Source organism: Myxocyprinus asiaticus, chromosome 17 (assembly GCF_019703515.2).
Source record: "Myxocyprinus asiaticus isolate MX2 ecotype Aquarium Trade chromosome 17, UBuf_Myxa_2, whole genome shotgun sequence".
Classification (NCBI taxonomy): Eukaryota; Metazoa; Chordata; class Actinopteri; order Cypriniformes; family Catostomidae; genus Myxocyprinus; species Myxocyprinus asiaticus.
This window is the reverse complement of record NC_059360.1, coordinates 20,150,063-20,169,442: the sequence shown is the minus strand read 5'-3', so window position 1 is coordinate 20,169,442 and position 19,380 is coordinate 20,150,063. Positions and strand designations below refer to the sequence as shown.

Below are 19,380 nucleotides of genomic sequence, written 5' to 3'. Positions count from 1 at the left end.
GGGAAATCTGGAATTAAACAAGAGACACAAATGTGTTCTGTTTGTATGTTGCATTTTTGATGAGTAACAGTTCTTCTACAATATATATTATTCCTCAACCAGGGGCCTATTTGTACTTTTATTAATACAGTGGCCCCCCAACAAAGGATTTGGACACCTAAGCCATTCTTAAAAGTATGAATGTCATTGTGTTACAGTTGCATTGCATTGGAAAGTCAGATCCCCTCACAGGTGTCCTAGCAGAGTAACCACAGGTGTAGTTCAGCATATTAAGTATGGACATGTTACAATAAGCCAAAAAAGTCATCTTAATTTTGAACTGTTTATGTATTGCACAATCATTTTAAACCTAACAAACTTCTGTTCATGAAATATTTTGTGTCCTTGTGTCATTTTTCTAAAATAAATGCCTCTTGATTTGACATTGTGGTATGAAATGCAATGAAATTCATATCATTTTAAGTGTGGCTTAAGAATCCACATACGTTTTATACTTTGTGGCCACTGTATTTAGCAACAAAATAATTGAAAAATGTTGGGGTCCAAAATAGTTGAGGATTACTGCCATCTAGTGGTTAATGTTAGGATGTGTTAAAAGTAAAAATGACTTCAATTGAGCACCTTATATTTAACTTTTCAGAGTTGGCTGATTATACCTAACGAATACCTTAAGTAGGGCTCTGCGATATGGCAAAAAAAAAAAATCTTGATTTTTATCAAACTCATGGACAATTTACAATTCAATTTTTTAAAAACTTTTAAATGTACTCAACATGATTCAAATAGTATGTTCTTTATTAGAATGCAAGGGAACCTGGTTAGACAAATCCAAGTACTTTTCATTATAGGAAACAAAGGTGTGCAAGAAAAATGCACAAAAAAGTGCACCACAGGGGGAAGTTGTCAACATAGTGTAAATGTAAAATAAATTAAAACCTAATAAACCCAGATGTTTAGAAATAATAGAATAAAATAAGAAAACTGCAAAATACTTCTTGTCAGTGTAGGTATTCATTTTATCTAAAACAAATCTATCTAGACATCAATATCTATAAATTATCAAGTTTATCTAGAAAGTAACAATTTGTTTGTATATTCATAAACCCCTGCAGATAGAGACCTACCCTCTAGCGGTTTACGCTGAGCAGCGCAGCAATATGAAATATATCATTACAATTCAACTAGCAAAGTTTGTCAAAATGACCGCTTGTTAAATGTTGGCTATAGATGCAGTACACTTGAAACACGTCACAGAACAAAAGCAATAATTAGAGATCTATCTGAATCATCATGGTAAAAGGAGCAGTGGATGTTTGATTCTCCCAAATATAGCCTATCCAAATTATTTGACACTTTTTTTATAGGTCAAAGAAAGGACACCGTTCATCAACATGCACATGTCAAGGCCAGTTATGGTCTTAAGCCGGTATATCCATGCATGATGGACAAAGGTGAGCTACAATCACACTGTGTACAATTGCATTGGGAATATTACAGCTGTCTTTTATATCAATCTCTCTTTTGTTAACCTGTCACGTTCATTTGGAGCACGCAACACACGAGCAGCTGATCAGATCGAGAGCGGCATTAAGACAAGCGCTGTGAATTCTTTTTATCTTCCTCATTCAGCCTTTGGTGGATTTACAATGCATCTAATTATAGCGTTTGCAATATTTTTTGCAAAATCTCAAATTTCTTGATTTAAAAAAATAAAATATTGTGTCAAAATGCAACTTTGAATTGGAACAAATCAGAAAAACCGGCCAGCCCTAACCTAAAGCATGTTGTTACAAATGTCAAGGTCAAGGGTTTGATTCCCAGGGAACACACATACTGATAAATGTATACTTCTTATGCCCTTAAAGTCATAAGATAAATAAAACTTTTAATTGCCAAACTAATAGATCTAACTGCTTGCAACCTAAACAGCAGAGAACTGAGACACTGAGTGAATTTACTGTTCTTGCACACCAATAGGCTGATAGCTACCAAAAAAAAAAAAAAAAAGCATTTACACGAGATTTACGTTATACTTCCTGGAGCTTGACGCATGCGCAGAGCGCTAGTAAGTGTAATCGTGCCTGAAATCATGATCGCCAAGGAGAATGCTTATGTCAAGTTTTATAGTTACAATTTAGTTATGTTTTGGTCTGTTTCTCACCCAAAACCAATTGGATCTCTTCTGAAGACATGGATTAAACCACTAGAGTCTTATGGATTAATTTTATGCTGCCTTTATGTGATTTTTGGAACTTCAAAGTTTTGGTCACCATTCACTTGCATTGTATGGACCTACAGAGATGAGATATTCTTCTAAAAATCTTCTGCAGAAGAAAGAAAGTCATACACATCTGGGATGGCATGAGGGTGAGTCAATGACAAGGGAATATTTATTTTTGGGTGAACTATCCCTTTAAGATTAATGAAGTGTCAATATTTCTCTCTTTAGTTTAGAATGCATTGGTCTGTGTTTATATTAAAGTTCTTAATCTTAGTTTTATAACTCATTGTAGGTTTACTTATTAGTACATGGCCTTTCCTTGGAAGCGATGATAATGTAATATGTCTTACACCTTGTCTTTTTACATTTCCCAAGTGTTCCTGCACAAACAACCACAGCTTGTCTTTGACACGGAGTTCCCACCATAGTTTATGACCTTGCGGCAATAAAGCAATGCTGTTTAAAGCGTTTACATGGCCTTTCATGCTGTCGGCTTATTAAACATAATCAGTGTAAGATTGCGCATGTAAACGTGATCAATAAATCTCTGAAAAGTGGCACGAAAATTTTTTAAAACCCATTTTAATTATTCAGCTTTTTCTGAATGTGGTATTGTTCCACAATTCTTAACGGCAGCCTGTTTTTGTTTTCCAGTCTCCAGTGTTTTCACTCACATCAGCATATGTTTTTATCGAATAAAATTGTTTTTTACTTACCAAATAAAAAAAACAAAACTTGTGGCTCCATTGTGCCAGTACTTTAAAGAGTTGCGATGACCATCTTTTGACAGTGCCTCATCCGAGTGGATAGATGACAAGAAGTGATGGCCCGAGGTTAGTTACGTTAATACCATTAACTAAATTGAGTTATGACACCTAACAACTTCAACTTAAGCCTGAACTCATTTTTACTCCAACTAACACTAAAATGGTTGTTGTTCTCTGTCTGGATTGCTTCTTAAATGGATCAGAACCAGAAAACAGTCCAGGGAACAACCAGAATCATCATGGCGCTGCCCAGTGGTTGGTAAGGAAAACTGTGGATAGCTACACAGAAGGGTATCTTTCAACAGTTTTTAGACTTTAAAAAAAACGAAATACTGTAAAGACAAGCAAAACTTCAGCATTTTTTAGATAATTACATTTGCACTGCTTTATTGTACCATATTAACTGATCCAATCTGGACCAGAACATTGGAGATGGATGACAAAAAAAGGGGTAGATTTTACAAACAGCATTGATTGTCATATGAGCCATTACAACCTCTACACGTACAGGGCGCAGAGGGTTTGGCGTTTACAGCATCTTTGATGAACAAGTCCCCGTCATACTGACATTAATGTACCATAGTTTGCACAAATCCCACTAGGTTCTCAGAAATCACAGATTTACTGGCCCATGGTGGGAAGTGTGCTCTGAGGTTACTGTATTTACATTAAATAAGATTAAATTAGGTTACAAAAATAGATGCAGCCCACAACTGTTCGCTGGACCTTTGGATTATGGCAGGGATGTTCGGAGTAGAGCAGTGTTTCCCAACCCTGTACCTTGAGGCCACCTAGCAGTACACATTTCACATTTTCTGTGTCCAAATTCCTGCACTTTCAGAGTAAATACTGCATTTGATCAAGAACATACTTATTGACCATTATTAACCTCCTGAAACCCGAGTATGACTGATGTGTGCATTTTCCAATTCCCTTTTTGATTTGTAACTAGTAGCACCTAATAATCATGAAAAAAAAGCAAACAGTGGCATTTCACGATAAATTGCTCCAATTTGAAAAATGGCATATCGGATGAAACTAGAGACTGTAATCTTTTGACTCAAACAGGTTTCAATGTAAAGACTTGATTAGGTTTCTTACCAGATGTAGTTTTGTTGGCATTTCTCCTAAATACAAACTCCACTGTGATCAGCGCTATGTTGTTGTGTCACAGGACTCCGTGCATTGAAAGTTTAACCCTTTACTGACAGCAGAGTCTTCTGAACTGAGATCAGTCAGTTTAAATGAATTTAAATTATGCGTTGCGTATAGCGAAGCCAAAATACAATGTCCACGCATGTGTATGCGGGGTCGCACGAAGATAAAGTTTAGTATGTATGTAGTATAAATGCATTTCGGGACATACTTCACCCAGGAATGTGCATGATGTCATAACAACGACCGCAAAAATAATTTACTCTGGTTTTGTTAAACGAGTACAATGTAACCAGGAGGAACAACTTTCTTGGTATATGTAGCACTTGCACTTAAATACCAAGAGAGCTGCCAGACTCACGTTTCTCAGACGTTTTTTTATTTCAGTATTTTTAATCTGACAGCTCCTTAGATCCCATGTCCTTATGGGATAGTACAGTGTCCAGTGGATGACCACTTCAGAATCTCAGCAGATGCAATAGGTCATCTGGGTATTTCTTGCCTACTGATTCATTACACTTAATTTGACATGCTGCTTTCTACATACTATATAGTAGGGTGGTACAAATATTATATATGGACACAGGGATCCAAAATGCATACTGATGTGGGGGGGGGGGTTGGGAAACACTGGAGAAGAGGATTTTTGGCAAGACTAATGATTATGGTGTAAACATGGTTGAGATGGTTGCCCTTTCATGCTGAACAAAAACCAAATCACCAGCACAAACATTAATCATAAGGAGAAATCGCAGCATTTCTTTCAGATCAGTTAAAAAAAAACTCCAGAAACTACAAGACTTCCACAGGCCTGCTCCAAGTCTTCCATTCCTCCCGGGAATGAGTAATGGTGGAAGAAACAGAGCGCTCCCAAATAGACCTCAGGACTTCTCTGAGGCCAGGGCACAGTCAAAGGAGGTGGACAGTACTTTGCAGATGGCCTGGGCTTGCTCCTGAATACCAAAAATGAAGTGTTAAAACTACATATCACCAAAGATTATAACCAAATATTGAAAGGCAGACAGAGCCTTTGTATATCAGTTAATCAATTGTTCCTACTGAGCTGTGTATATACACAAGACCAGTCCTAAATTGTACTTTATATGCCCTTACAAATACTTTCCTCTGGATTCTAAACTAAACCATTTACATAAGATTCTTAAAATTTTGCTGGACCATGTTAAGTACTATTGCAAATACAGATGCAGGAAATGAATTGTGCTTTGATACAGTGGCAAGAGAAAGTATGTGAACCCTTTGGAATTAGCTGGTTATTTGCATTAATTGGTCATAAATTGTGATCTTATCTTCAAAGTCACAAGAATAGACAAACACAAAAGGACCTCATTCATGAAACTTTCGTAAATTCAGAGACATTTGAGTGTGAAATGGACCTTCCTGAAAACGTTCCGCCGGATTCACAGATGCTTTGTCCCAAATCCCAAGATTTGCTAGTTAAACGTGTGTATGTTCGTGAATTCCAAACATTCGTAAAGAAGGGGCGTGTGCACATTCCTTCACAATTATCATAATCCACGTCCATGAAAACGTCATATAAGGAAGGCACCAGGCTCAATAGTAAATGCTTTTAACATCTATGCGGAACAGTAATTAAATCGTTTTTTATTAATTAAGTGCATTCACATCGTAATTTTTTATTTAGCAAGCACAACAACACCTCAAAGAAAGTGAGTAACTGTTTCACTTTGGCGCTCTTTTGTGAATCAAACAGTAAAAAAAAAAAAAAAAAAAACATCAATTCACACCGGGAGGAGGATGTCTACCACAATTAACCTTCTCTGGTTCAGTTCACAGCACATCGCCAGCATAATCTTTGGAACTTCTCGGGTAAATCATGATGGTATGTAACTAGAAGAATCTTCAGAGAAATTAATAGAATGCCTGAAAAGATCTTTGACCGAAACGCTGTAAGATATTTCAGATTTGCAAGCTATAAGACAATGTTTTCCATTTTTTCCCCAATATATTGTGTTCACACCTGTCCGCAATGCGTTTATTTATGGATTTAACAGCATTAGCATTGACCAATAACCGAACTGAATAAACTGAACGCGATTTACCAATGCCAATTCAGAATTATGAAACCTAAATTATAGAGCTTATATCAAATAAAAAATAAACTGTCATACCAGTCACGTTCAAGAGCATTAATTGTTTCGAGTAAAATCAAGCACTTCTGCTAGAAAAACGATAAGCAGAGTTGGGAAAAATTTATTAAATTAATTCATTCATTCAAGTACTAAAGAAACGTTTCTAAATAAGTATAGACTATGGTTTAAAAAGAAAGCAAGGCTTTTTTTCTTTTTCTTTACTAATTTATGTTAAATCGGTTAATTTCACTAATTGAATTAGTTATTTTTTCAATCATTTAATTTCACTTCAATCAAAACATAGTCATGACATTTTGCCTTAAAGAACACAACATGTTCAGATGTCTTTCGCACGATTTGCACGTGGTCGGGAGCAGGTGTAAATTTCATATCAACTAACGTTTTGAAAATAAGAAAACTTTAATGAATCAGAGAATTTACGTCAGAACGGCTTTACGAACGATTTACTCAAAAATTAGTCCTGCTCGTGTTTCATGAATGAGGCTCAATGTGCTTAAGCTAACAACACAGACAATTATAATCTTTTATGTCTTTATTGAACAAATCCCATTAAACTTTCACAGTGCTGTGGAAAAAGTAAGTGAACCCTTGGATTTAATAACTGGTCTATTCTCATTGATGGCAAGCAGTCCAGGCCTCGAAGCAGCTCCAAATCATGATGATCCCTCCACCGTACTTCACCGTTGGGATGATGTTTTCATGTTGGTATGTGGTGTCCTTTTAACGCCATACGTAGTGCTGCGTGTTCTTTCCAAAAAATTCAACCTTAGTTTCATCAGTCCACAAAACATTTTCCCAGTAGCATTATGGAGTGTCAAGGTGGTCTTTGGCAAACTTCAGGCACGCAGCAATGTTTTGGTTGAAAAGCAGCGGCTTCCTTCGTGGTGTCCTGCCATGGATACCATGCCTGTTTAATGTTTTCTGACTCATAACAGATGTTAACCAGTTCCAATGATTCCTTCAAGTCTTTAGCAGTTAATTTAGGGTTCTTTTTACCTCACTGAGCATTCTGTGGTGTGCCTTTTGAGTCATCATGTCTAGACGGCCACTTCTAGAGAGAGTAGCCACAGTACTAAATCGTCTCCATAAATGCAGATAATGCCACCTTATCATTTGTGAGTATTTTTTAAAATGCAGGGTGGCTTTGTCCAGCACCTCCAGTCTCGTCACACTGATTGAACTACAGTTAGCTTTTAGAGAAGTCATTAGACTAGGAATTCTTTTTCCATCCTGCACTGTGAATGTTTACATAGCTTGTTCAATAATAACATGAAAGTGTATCATTGACTTAGTTTAAGATCAAATCAAATATTGACCAATTTGTGCAGAAATCCAGGTAAATGTAAAGGGTTCACATAGTTTTTCCTATAACTGTAAATGACAACAATCTGACACCATTCAAAGCTCTTACCGCACTGCTGCACTGATAAACCCAGATGCTGCACTCCTGCTGCTTGGCATCAGTGGTTTTCAGTGCTAGCAGGTTCTTCCCTGCACCCAGACCATCATCATAGCAAAGCATCCGCACTATCAGGTAGAGCGGGTGACGGTGAAGCACATCCTGGAAGAGGAAAGGGTTCTATGTCATATATGGTGAGAAAGAATCTATAGCAGCATTACATTTTGCTATGTAACTCATTCTCATCATTTGTACAATGGACATGAAGAATTCCTCGAATCAGGCAGCTTGTGGTGGGGAAGCATCTGGACGTAAAATTTGTGCCTGATTGACTATACAAAAGGTGAAAAAAACCCATAGACTTGCATTGAAGGAGGGGCCGAATATCTACCACTCAGACCTCAGCACTGTGGCTACGATTTAAGCAAGGGCAAACACACTAAGTCCACATTAGATCATAATCAGGGATGTTTTTTACATTCTTTGACACTGCTGGTAAAAAGTGAAATGCTGACATCATGCCCACAGTCAACATAACTTGACACTATGAAATGAGAATAAGGCACAGAACTCACACACTGGTCCAATGATGCCACTTTTACTCCATACTTGGACACTCCCAGAATCATCTCCTCATCTCCTGGCACAAATGGAAGTTTTCCATCTTGCTTTAAAGGGAATACACAAGATATTGAAATGTTAAACTGACACAAAACTATCACAGTAGGTTGCCAGGGGCAACTGTCAAAAAAACAGTTTAGCAGTCAATATACAAAAATAACTGACCACTCAGAATCAAGTATTCAAGAAAACTGTGCAATAAAGCATTTAAGATTCTTACCTGAGCTGCATCAATGTAGTTGATAAGGTCTAGAGGCTCCTGGAGGGTTTTGCTCATCTCAAAATGCAGCTTCTCAATGACTCCCACATATTTTACCCTGAACTCAGCACAGGTCTCAGACACAGCATTACCTGCAGGGTCAACAAGGATAGAAACTCTTAGCAGGGCAACAGAGTACGTGTAAACATATGTTTTTCCTAAAGGTTAGAGTGGACAAAGTCTAACCTGAGCTCTTGGTGGAGTCGGTGTCAAGGCTGGCGACCGTGCTTGACCTAGACAGGCCTCCCAAACTGGAATCTACAGACTGGATGAGTGGAATACAAAGCTCAGCACAGAGTATGGCTCAATCCCAATTACCAATTCCCATCCTATTTAGTATGTGAGATAAGGATTATTACTGGATTCTGAATCATAGTATGATGAAAAATACTATGTAAGGCACATGGATGGCATGTAATGAAAAAATTACACACACAAGCTTTGATTTGTATTTAAGGGTTGAAGCACAAAGTGCAGAAACCCTATTGTAACCGTCAAGATTATTATTTTTCTGCCCTAAAACTGATCGTGCATACCAAACCATAAAGCTTAGAGACTTGAACCTTTGGAGAATGGTAGTACGTACTCTAGCTATCTAGCCATATGCATGAACTCAACTTAATCGGCCAATGTGGGGTGCTATAGTGGGGAATAAAAAAATTTAAAAAAACATATTTTTGGCCATAACTTTAGAATCGTAAGGCCTAGAAATCAAATTCTTCCTGTGATTCCTTGAGTCATGATGAATTTTAATGCACCGGTCAAATTTTAGCTCCGCCCACTAGATTTTCCACCATTTTCGATTTTTTTCAAAACCTACTTTTTCAAACTAGTCCTAGGCCAAACCAGTGCAGAAAGATTCTCTGGAGCCCCAGTATTAATAATTATCAAACTATTGATTAATCATTGCAATGTTACGCCAAAATGTACGAAGTGGGCGGAGCCACTTTTACTTAACTCTTGAACGGAATGATATATTTGCACAAAATTGGAGGCACTTATGTAGGAGGTCAATCTGAGTTGGTGCTCAATCACTTAATGGTGCTATACCAATGATAAACATAAAAACGCCTCTAACTATGGAACCGTTGGTCCAATCGACTTGAAATTTTACATGCATTGTCTTTGTCCAAGGTGTAATAAAGATCTTTGAGGAAATTCACATACTTTGAAAAACATAACCGCAAGGGCTGGGTACATATTTCCCGATTTGATTCCGATTCACAAGCTCTCGATTCAAATCCGATTTCGATATCAATTCATATGGGTATATTTCAGTTATAAATGTCCCTTTTGCTTATAAATGAAATACCTTCTAACTAGGTACAATATGAAAATAATAATTTTACTAATTATATTAGTTTTTCATCATTTTGGTCACATTTTAGCTTTTTAAAAATGAACAAATCAATGTATTTATTCAAAATATATTATATATTGCATATATTATATTGTTACATTTTTATTGTTTAATTGCATAATTTGTACTATTTAGAGGTGTTTACATTGATTTGTTGAACACGTGCTAAAAACAGGTACTGTCATTTCTGTAAAGAGTGTCTGTAAATGAGCGCATGTTAACGAGACTGGTCTCGAATGGCTTTACCTCATCTGTGCTATGCCTGATTAGATTAAATGTTTCTTTTTTGCTGTTTTTGATCAATAACTGACTGTAAAGAACAGAAAGTGTATTTAGAGACATTATTCAATGACAAATCGGTTGTGTGGATCTAGTCTTTGGACACGCACACACACACACACACACATTACACAGAACAACTTTTACTCTCAACACACAGTGAAAGGATCTCGCTGCTGAATACCTCACTACTATACTACACAATTAATCCACTGGTGAGTGAAATCTAAACATATAGGAGTTATGGCCAGTTGCCAAATATATACATTTTTAGTCGCATAGCACGGAATTTGGTTGCAAATGCAAGTGATTTCCTCTCATTGTAGTGGAGGGTTGCACATCGATCTTGGGATTTTCATTCAAATGAAGATTGCGATGCATAGGGAAATCTACATTTTTACCCACCCCTAATAAACCCCATTGACCAACCAAATTTCAGCAGCTATTAGACAGGGTTAAAAAAGGCTGATTGGAATGAAATGTGGCAGGCAGATTTGTCTCTTGAACCAAGAAGTCTCTGTAAAATTAGAAGAAAAAATGGCCACTAGAAGGATCTATCGCGTTTTACACACTTTTAAATGGTTATATACACAGCGGTGTTTCACACAGACAAATGTTATTCATATCATATGATCGACCTCCTCATTCTGAACAACTTTGCCTCAAGAATCTTGTGAATTTGTGAATCAAACTGTAAGTTAAATATTTAAGATCATTTAAAAAAAAACTACTTTTCGAACTAGTCCTAGGCCGTTCGCCCGATCAGAACCAAACAAGTGATGAAAGATTCTCTGGAGTCCCAATATCAATAATTATACTAAAAAAAAAAAAAAAAAAAAGTTCAAACTTTCGATTAATCGTTGCAATGGTACGCCAAAATGTGCAATATGGGCGTAGCCAATTTTACTTAAATGGTTATAACTCTTGAACGAAATTAGATATTATTACCAAAGTTTGGACACTTGTGTAGGAGGTCAACCTGAGGACATATGAAGAAAAAAATACTGCACACCTCTGCCTCTTGGTGGTGCTATATGAATCAGGAATGTAAAAAATGCCATATCTCTGTTACCTAACCTAATGTTTCTGAAAATTAAGGCACTTCATCATTGTTTTAGGTGCTAACAGACTGTCTAATTAATACTTAACATCGGTTGCATATGCACTAAAAGGCCCTTAAACGTTTGAACCCAGTCAGCTGCTGTTTGCAGCTATATTAAAAAAGTATGTTCTTTTCGTACTTAGTAGAAATAAACTCATTTGGATTAAGATAAAATATTAACATGCTTTTAATGTTGCATAGTTGATGTGGTGGTAAACTCACCTTGCTTTTAGTGCTGATCTCACTGCTCTGGGAGCTGCTGCTGCTGTGGCGCTTCTTGACCTTTCTAAACATCCTTCACCATGACGCCAGTGCTGCAGTTCTCCAGCTGACCAGCAGATGGCAGCAGAGTCTAAAGAGATTTACCACCAAAGTACAATAACAATCACATCCATAAAGCTAAGAATGTGTGTTGTCTGTGCTGTCCATAGTTAACAGTCTAGACAGATTTCAATCAAAGGCCCAAAATATAAATAACATGATTCTTAACATTTTTCCAATAGTTAAAAATGGGTTGTGAGGCCTGGGTAGCTCAGCGAGTATTGACATTGACTCCCACCCCTGGAGTCACGAGTTCAAATCCAGGGCATGCTGAGTGACTCCAGCCAGGTCCCCTAAGCAACCAAATTGGTCCGGTTGCTAGGGAGGGTAGAGTCACATAGGGTAACCTCCTCGTGGTTGCGATTAGTGGTTCTCGCTCTCAATGGGGCGCGTGGCATGCTGTGCGTGGATCGCAGAGAGTAGCATGAGCCTCCACATGCTGTGAGTCTCCGCTGTGTCATGCATGACGAGCCACGTGATAAGATGCGCGGATTGACATCCCAGAAGAGGAGGCAACTGAGACTTGTCCTCTGCCACCCGGATTGAGGTGAGTAACTGCGCCACCACGAGGACCTACTAAGTAGTGGAAATTGGGCATACCAAATTGGGGAGAAAATGGGATAAAAAGTTTTAAAAAACGGGTTGTAAAAGTTTCATACAAGTATATAAACTTGTTCTAAACTGTGAATATGCGCACTTTATTACTACGCAGTTTGTGCTCTATTACTAATATACTCAATTATTTATTACTGAAGTAAAATATTTTATTTCATCACCCACCACTGATTCTAGACCTTCATAGCAGAGGTAAACAAACACTGAGGTATTGTCCCATGCACATGCAAGGTCTCTGTTGTAATCCATTTCTACTCTTAAACACTACATGTGTCGGACAGTGTTGCCTTTATAAGGGTCAGAGACCACATGGACTTGTTCTCGGGGTTCAAAGCTCTCCGCGAGCCCACACCACTATAAAACACGGGTGCCAAACGTTGAGCAACTTTCGTGGAATCAACAGAGAGCAGCTCCGCTCGTGCGCTTTGATAACAGGGCACGAGTTGGCATTGTTCATGAAAACACAGAGGAAGGTAACGGAAACCCGTTGCTAGGATAAACACTCGCCCGCAGCATCCCACGTCTAGCTTCACTAAATTCATGCGCAAAGCAAAGGGCTGCTATTTGGTAGATTGCTTTAAATTAAATGGTGAGTTCGAGACTAGTGAGTTGGTAATCAAGCACACAGGGCATACCTCTATTTTGAAGCCAGTATGCAGCAGTGTAGGGCTGTAATAATTATTATTATTATGTAGTTTCATCAAAGTGGCGGTCCGCAGTACTCTGTTTTTGCGAGACTTGCGTTGATGCTTCACTTCCTGTGCGGCTCCACCCAGCACCTCTTAAAGGGGACGCTGCATATATACAAACTTTCAATTTGCTTGCAAAATGCTGAACTTTTTAACGATTAAATATTAATAGCAGAGTGTGTGTGTGTGTGTGTGTGTGTGTGTGTGTGTGTGTGTGTGTGTTTATATATATGTATATATATATATATATATATATATATATATATATATATATATATATATATATATATATATAAATAAATAATAATAATAATAATAATAATAATAATTACATGATGTACACATATGAAATGAAGGCTCTAATCATATCACGTCATAGGGAAAAGACTGCTTTGTTCTATATATGGTGCTGGGCAGGGCCCTAGCAAGGTATTCTGGGCCTCCTGACTGACTATTGCTCAGGGCCCAGTTCCTATTAAAAAATACAGTTTAGAATTTGTTGTGGGGGCCCCTAGAATCGTTACCACATTTCACTCCACTAGCTATGGCCCTGGTGCTGGGTACGCATTCATAAGCGCCACCATTTTGAGATCACATGACAAGATGAATATTGCTCGTTTAATCTCAAACATCCCCTGTACTTGGACGCTTTCACTCTTGAAATATGGCTGACTGAAAATGGGGCAGTTCTACAATGGAATTGGTAAATATGCAAACTTCTGTTTTTGCGTGATGCTGCATCTACGCCGCTAAGAGGTGGTGCACCATTAACGTGAATATTACTGAGTGCACCTTTAATTTTGAGTTACAAACCGTTTGGAACAACCCTTTGAGTGGCGTCCCTTCCCACATTGCCCTTCAAGGGTGCAAGTCACAGTTGCAGACATATTCCCTAACGAGGCCTCTGGCTGGTGTGGTTTCAGCCAAAGTCTTTCTAGCAAGTCAGTCCACTGTCGGCCACCTTTAGAACACTCTCGGGAAACTATTTCCAGTCATGACAGTGCAGCTCCTATCTACTTGAATGGGAAAAGACCGACATCTTCAAAACGGCTGAATAAGGCTGTTCAAGAATACGATCTAAGAACATATTTCAAATCAGCAGTAAAATCTGACAACACTGGTATCATAAATTGCACTTCTTAAAAATAATAATAATAATAATAAATTAAAAAAAAAAAAAAATCCATCTTGCATGTCTCGAGTTGATTGGCATGCGATGTCCGTATCTAAAGATTGATTGGCTCTTTTACCTTTAAGGCGGAACTTCCTTTCGACATTCGCTGACGGTTGGCTGTCCTTGGGCGTTCTAATTTCTCCCATTCATTTTAATAGAAGTGGCTTGTCTCTGCTAAATAGTGTCTGTTTCCAGCTCATCGAAAAGTTCTGCTCCGTAATGTCCTTGTAGCTTTGCTATAATATTGTGTTAGTGGTGCTACTGGTGTCTTTTATGTGTCTGCTGTTTGATTGCATATTTGGAATTTATGATAGGCCTATGTGGAATTTTTTATTTACATACATACTAATATTTTTATCCACGTTATTTACTTTTTATAGCATGTTATGGTGTTGTTATTTGATGTAATGTGTTATAAACTTCAGCAACAGCGAAGTTTCAGTCGTTACAGTGATTAACTACAATTCATTATGGCGGCCAGATTGAGAGTTGTCACTGAGCATTCTGGGAATTGTAGTCTTAGTTTACACAAATTCGAGCGTAAAAGAGCTTTTCAGTTAGTAGTCCAAACCCCCAGAAGAGAATCCGCCATGGGTTCCCTCGGGATTTTCCTGTGGGTTTTTATAATGGGGTTTTGAATTTATGAGTAAATTAAGGTCTGTGGTAAACAGTACTTGACCATACGTGGATGTTTTGTTCTACAACAATGAATTACACACTTTCATATTTCAAACGTGAATTTTAAAAGCTGTATTGAATTACATACTTTTGAGGAAAAAAAAAACAAAACAAAAAAAAAGAAAAAAAAAACACGGCGGCTTCAAAATTCACGTTTGAGGTATGAAAGTGTGAAATTTATGTTTTAGAACAAAACGTCAACGTATCGTTCAAAAACCCCATGGCGAATTAGACTTCCGGGTTCGCCTACAGATTGACGTCACAGCTGAACAGCTTTATATTTCATAAAACAGAAATTAGTTTATGCCCTGTTCGATGCAAACGTGTCCATTTAATTTATTGTCCAACTCTTTTATTCGAAACCGTTTGAATATATTGACCTCCCGTCGAACCGTTAAGGAAGGAAATCGCATGTAACTTCCTCCTAGACATAAAGGCCGATATTTAAAGAGTTTAGTATTGGAGTTACTATGTCGAAACTGAAGAGCATTATATGGCCCCAAATCATTCTTTTCGGCGACTCCATTACACAAGTAAGTTATCTTGGGACACTCCGCAGTTTAAGTTTTGAGCCTTGCACTGACATGCACTATTTTTGTTTCAGTTTTCGTTTCAAGCGAATGGATGGGGGTCTGAAATTGCTCACAAACTCGCGAGGTGAGCGGTATTGCGCATATGAAAGATTGCACGTATGTATCATTGCATCCATTCCGCTGCAACTTCAGTTTGCCATTCCTTTCATTTATTAGAAAATGCGACGTGGTAAACAGGGGGTTGTCAGGTTACAACACAAGGTGGGCTAAGATTGTGCTTCCTCGCATAGTGTCCACTTCTGAAGCCCCTATCGCGGCTGTGACAGTCTTCTTCGGAGCCAACGACTGTGCATTGCAGGGTAAAGAGCATTTACACGTTTGTGCATCAGCTCTAAACATCAGTTAGGTGTCTATGAGAGACTTATGTTTTCTTTTCAGACAAGAACCCCCAGCAGCACGTGCCTTGTCAGGAGTACTCAGAGAATTTAAAAGACATTGTCACACAGCTGGTGTCTGCAGGAGTATCCAAAGACAAGATCATCTTCATCACACCACCACCACTTCAGGAAGCTGCCTGGGAAAAAGAGTGCTTGCTGAAAGGTGACGCACTGGCCATGTCTCTGAATGGGATACTAGCTGCTTACTGTACTGCCTAAAAATGTCTTAAAGGGGTAATGACATGCCTTTATTATTATTTTAATACGTTCCTTAAGGTTCACTTATGAGCAAATCTTTTTTGCACAAATAAATAATATATTTGTACAAACATTTTCCACTCTCATTCTGACCCTCTGTCAGAAACACTTGGTTTTGGTGCTGCTTATCCTTTAAGACTTGTCAGTAAACACCCACTGTTATGATTGGCTCTCTCTACTTGCCATTTCACCGCTACTAGACGGTAGTGATGTCCGGTTCGTTCTTTTGAAGTTTTTTTTTTTTTTTTTTTTAGTGAACTGGATGAACCAGTTGACCAAATCGGACTGAATCGTCTGAAACAGTTCACGGCTCCTGTCAACACTGATTCACAAGTTACTCAATCAAAACTCACTTTCGGACGTTCCACTCGAAATGAGCCAATATCATGGAGTATATAATCCTATGATCCCGGTTTTTGCCAACTCTTCTTATTATAAGCGCTCCAGTTACTCCAACAGTACACTGAACTGAGAACAGTATCTCGAGCTGCTGCCTGAAACTGAGCATGGGTGTATCGAGGGTTGGCATGTGTGGGGACGAAATGAATGTACAGAGCAGCATATAAGGATAATAACACATAAAACATTATGGAAATATGTTGTGTCATAATTGTAATAGTGTTATCGATGATTATCTGGTCGCAAAAATTCACATCAACGTTACATTGACAGTCGCGAGTCTCTGACAGCTCGCGAGCCAGTACACACTGAACTGAGGACTGTCTCTTTCGGACATGTCCGAAGAACCGATGAGTCACCAGTACACTGAACTGAGAAAACAGTTCGGTCTCGGACATGTCCGCTGAGAACCGATGAGCCGCTGATAATGAGCATGTGTGAACCGATGACTTGAATGAGGGGGCGAAATTTAAGTTTCTTTATGGTTTCTGTGAAAAGTTGAGTTGATTAAGAAGAATCTTTTACTTTATATACTTTAGACATGTAGCTAAAACATCCGCGTTTGCACATCATTGCCCTTTTTGGGTGCTTTAGTTGAAAAACATATCCAAGATTATTATTAATATGATTTAATTGAATAAATTGTAAATCAGCTATATGCGCTTACACACGGCTTTATTTGAATGTGTTTTGACCGTGTATTTTCATCCGCCAGGATAATAGCATTACGTATTAGTGACGTCATTGCGTGATGACGTAAAGGAACTGGTGAACAGTTTTTTTTTTAATCGGTTCATTGAAGCAAACTGTCCGAAAGAACCAGTTCGCGGAAAAGAATTGGACTTCCCATCTCTACTAGACGGGCAACGGAAGTGATAAGGTAAAGTAGGCGTTGATGTGTTGTCTTAGAGGCGGTCAGATGCAAATGTTTACCACAGTGTGACATCACAATGTAGAGGAAGTAAAGATTGGGGTGGGTAAAAATATTGATTTCCTGATGCATCGCGATCATCATTTTAACTCTATATCGATTCTTAAATCCCAAGATCGACCTTTTGCTCTATGCAGCAACCCTCCACTACAGTGAGAGGAAATCACTAGCATTTGCATTTTGATAAAAAAAAAAATAAATAAATACATAAACATAATTTAGTTAAGCATAGCACAGATGACATTAACAGATCTCGTTAACATGCGCTAATTTAAAGACATTGTTTACAGAAATGCTGGGTTTCCTTAAAGAGACAGTACCGGTTTTAGCACTTGTTCAACAAATCAATATAAATACCTTTAAATAGTACAAATTATGCATTTATACAATAAACACGTAACAAATATATCCAATATAATATCATATTTATTAAATACATATTTTTCATTTTTAAAAAGCTCAAATGTGACCGAAATTATGAAAAACTAATCAAATATAATTAGTAACATTTATATTTTCGTAATGTAATTTGTTAGAAGGTCCCCTGTATAATTAACAGCATTAGGTGGGAGAGAATTTCTTTCATATGTAAACAAAAGGGACATTATAACTAAAATATACCCATATGAATTTATATTGAATTGGAATCAAATCGAGAGCTTGTGAATCAGAATCGAATTGGGAAATCTGTGTCAATACCCAGCCCTAGTAGAGACCAAGTCGTTTTGACTGCTTGGTTTTAACGAATGCTCTTTTTGTAGTGAGGAAGTTTTGAGTTCTGAAACTTATAGTATGTTTTTATAGTACAATGACCTTATATGTCAAATGATCAAGGAAAATATGATTCTTCATGTCATGACCCCTTCAAATAGTCTGTGAAACAATTTGTGCTAAACTGCAAAAAAAAAATTGTAGTACGCTATTTTTGTTTTCTGACCAAATTATGTTGCATTATGACTTCTGCATAACACTAAAATACTCCTTCTGGCTCATGAAATGGGAGGTGACTGCCATTTGAAACATGTATCGCTGCATATTGCATGCTGTTTCACATACTATTTTTAACAAATAGTTGGCGACATTCAGTTCAGGCTATGCATACTGCACAGTATCAGTCTCTCTCTCTCTCTCTTACACACATGGAATATGATTTTGTGTTACAATTTCTCCATCTATTAGGTTCAGCTTTGAACCGATTGAACTCTGTGGCTGGTCAGTATGCACAGGCTTGTGTCCAGGCTGCAGGACATTGTGGTGTGGATGTTCTGGATCTCTGGACACTTATGCAGAGAGACGGACAGGTAACACACATTCACTCAAAACACATAAATGATACATTACAATATATCTGGTAAGGCCTCTGTTTGTAGTTATAGAAGTCAGTTTGAACATCTTAACATAAGGTAATAAAACTTGGAACTACAATATGAACAAATGCATTTTACCCTCAGGATTTGTCAGTGTATCTTTTGGACGGACTGCATCTCTCTGAAAAAGGCAACCAGTTTCTGGCAGAGCACTTATGGGTGCACCTTGAGAGTCGAGTGGCAGATCTGCCCTTTATTCTGCCCTACTGGGGGGATGTGGACCCAAAAAGTCCTGAGAGCAGCCTACTGTGGGATTAAACTCAGGGCAAATCATGCACAATGGATAAGAACACTATTAGATCCCTCTTTGGTCCCACTTACCATCCAGATAAGGTTCTGGAAAGACCATCTGCGAGTCAGATTTCTTCTTGTTACTTGATCTGAAACTGACCCTATTTGAAAACAGGAGGGAACTTGGTGATTTGAGTTTCTGAGGCAATTTAAATGACAGATGTGAACAGCTTTAGCCACAGATAATGTCTGATATTCACATTGTGTCAAACGACAAACTTGACTATCACTGAGAACACACTGTCAAGCTTAGCATGCATTTATTCAATAAATGTTCAAAGTTTTGGTGAGACCTATTTGGTTTTTAGGCTGCTAAAACACACACACCATCTGCCATACTGTATATTTGTCATCTTTTGGAAACACCAAATGTATTTCCATTCTGTGTAGGC

The 19,380-nt window shown here is 37.9% G+C and overlaps 2 protein-coding genes across 2 annotated transcripts; one reads left to right on the top strand and one right to left on the bottom strand.

The window, feature by feature from the left end:
* Nucleotides 1-886: 886 nt before the first annotated feature.
* Nucleotides 887-12,998, bottom strand: itgb1bp1 (integrin beta 1 binding protein 1). Its single transcript, XM_051723493.1, has 7 exons — nucleotides 12,867-12,998; nucleotides 11,518-11,647; nucleotides 8,741-8,819; nucleotides 8,516-8,646; nucleotides 8,250-8,342; nucleotides 7,687-7,836; nucleotides 887-5,096 (listed from the first exon to the last, which is right to left on the bottom strand). The coding sequence occupies exons 2-7, from the start codon at nucleotides 11,587-11,589 to the stop codon at nucleotides 5,025-5,027; spliced, it is 597 nt and encodes a 198-aa protein (XP_051579453.1). The 5' UTR covers nucleotides 11,590-11,647; nucleotides 12,867-12,998; the 3' UTR covers nucleotides 887-5,024.
* A 1,991-nt stretch (nucleotides 12,999-14,989) lies between these two features.
* iah1 (isoamyl acetate hydrolyzing esterase 1 (putative)) lies at nucleotides 14,990-19,076 on the top strand. The gene is made up of 6 exons (XM_051723492.1): nucleotides 14,990-15,305; nucleotides 15,377-15,429; nucleotides 15,522-15,664; nucleotides 15,744-15,905; nucleotides 18,510-18,631; nucleotides 18,782-19,076. The coding sequence occupies exons 1-6, from the start codon at nucleotides 15,243-15,245 to the stop codon at nucleotides 18,953-18,955; spliced, it is 717 nt and encodes a 238-aa protein (XP_051579452.1). The 5' UTR covers nucleotides 14,990-15,242; the 3' UTR covers nucleotides 18,956-19,076.
* The last annotated feature ends 304 nt before the right edge of the window (nucleotides 19,077-19,380 follow it).

Coding starts and splice junctions, on each gene's coding strand:
- itgb1bp1 (XM_051723493.1), bottom strand. CDS start 11,589: ATGTTTAGAAAGGTCAAGAAGCGCCACAGCAGCAGCAGCTCCCAGAGC. Junction 7,837..8,249: donor TGGCATCATTGGACCAGTGT/GTGAGTTCTGTG, acceptor TTCCTCTTCCAG/GATGTGCTTCACCGTCACCC. Junction 5,097..7,686: donor TTTATCAGTGCAGCAGTGCG/GTAAGAGCTTTG, acceptor TTTGGTATTCAG/GAGCAAGCCCAGGCCATCTG.
- iah1 (XM_051723492.1), top strand. CDS start 15,243: ATGTCGAAACTGAAGAGCATTATATGGCCCCAAATCATTCTTTTCGGC. Junction 15,906..18,509: donor AAAAGAGTGCTTGCTGAAAG/GTGACGCACTGG, acceptor TCCATCTATTAG/GTTCAGCTTTGAACCGATTG. Junction 18,632..18,781: donor TTATGCAGAGAGACGGACAG/GTAACACACATT, acceptor TTTTACCCTCAG/GATTTGTCAGTGTATCTTTT.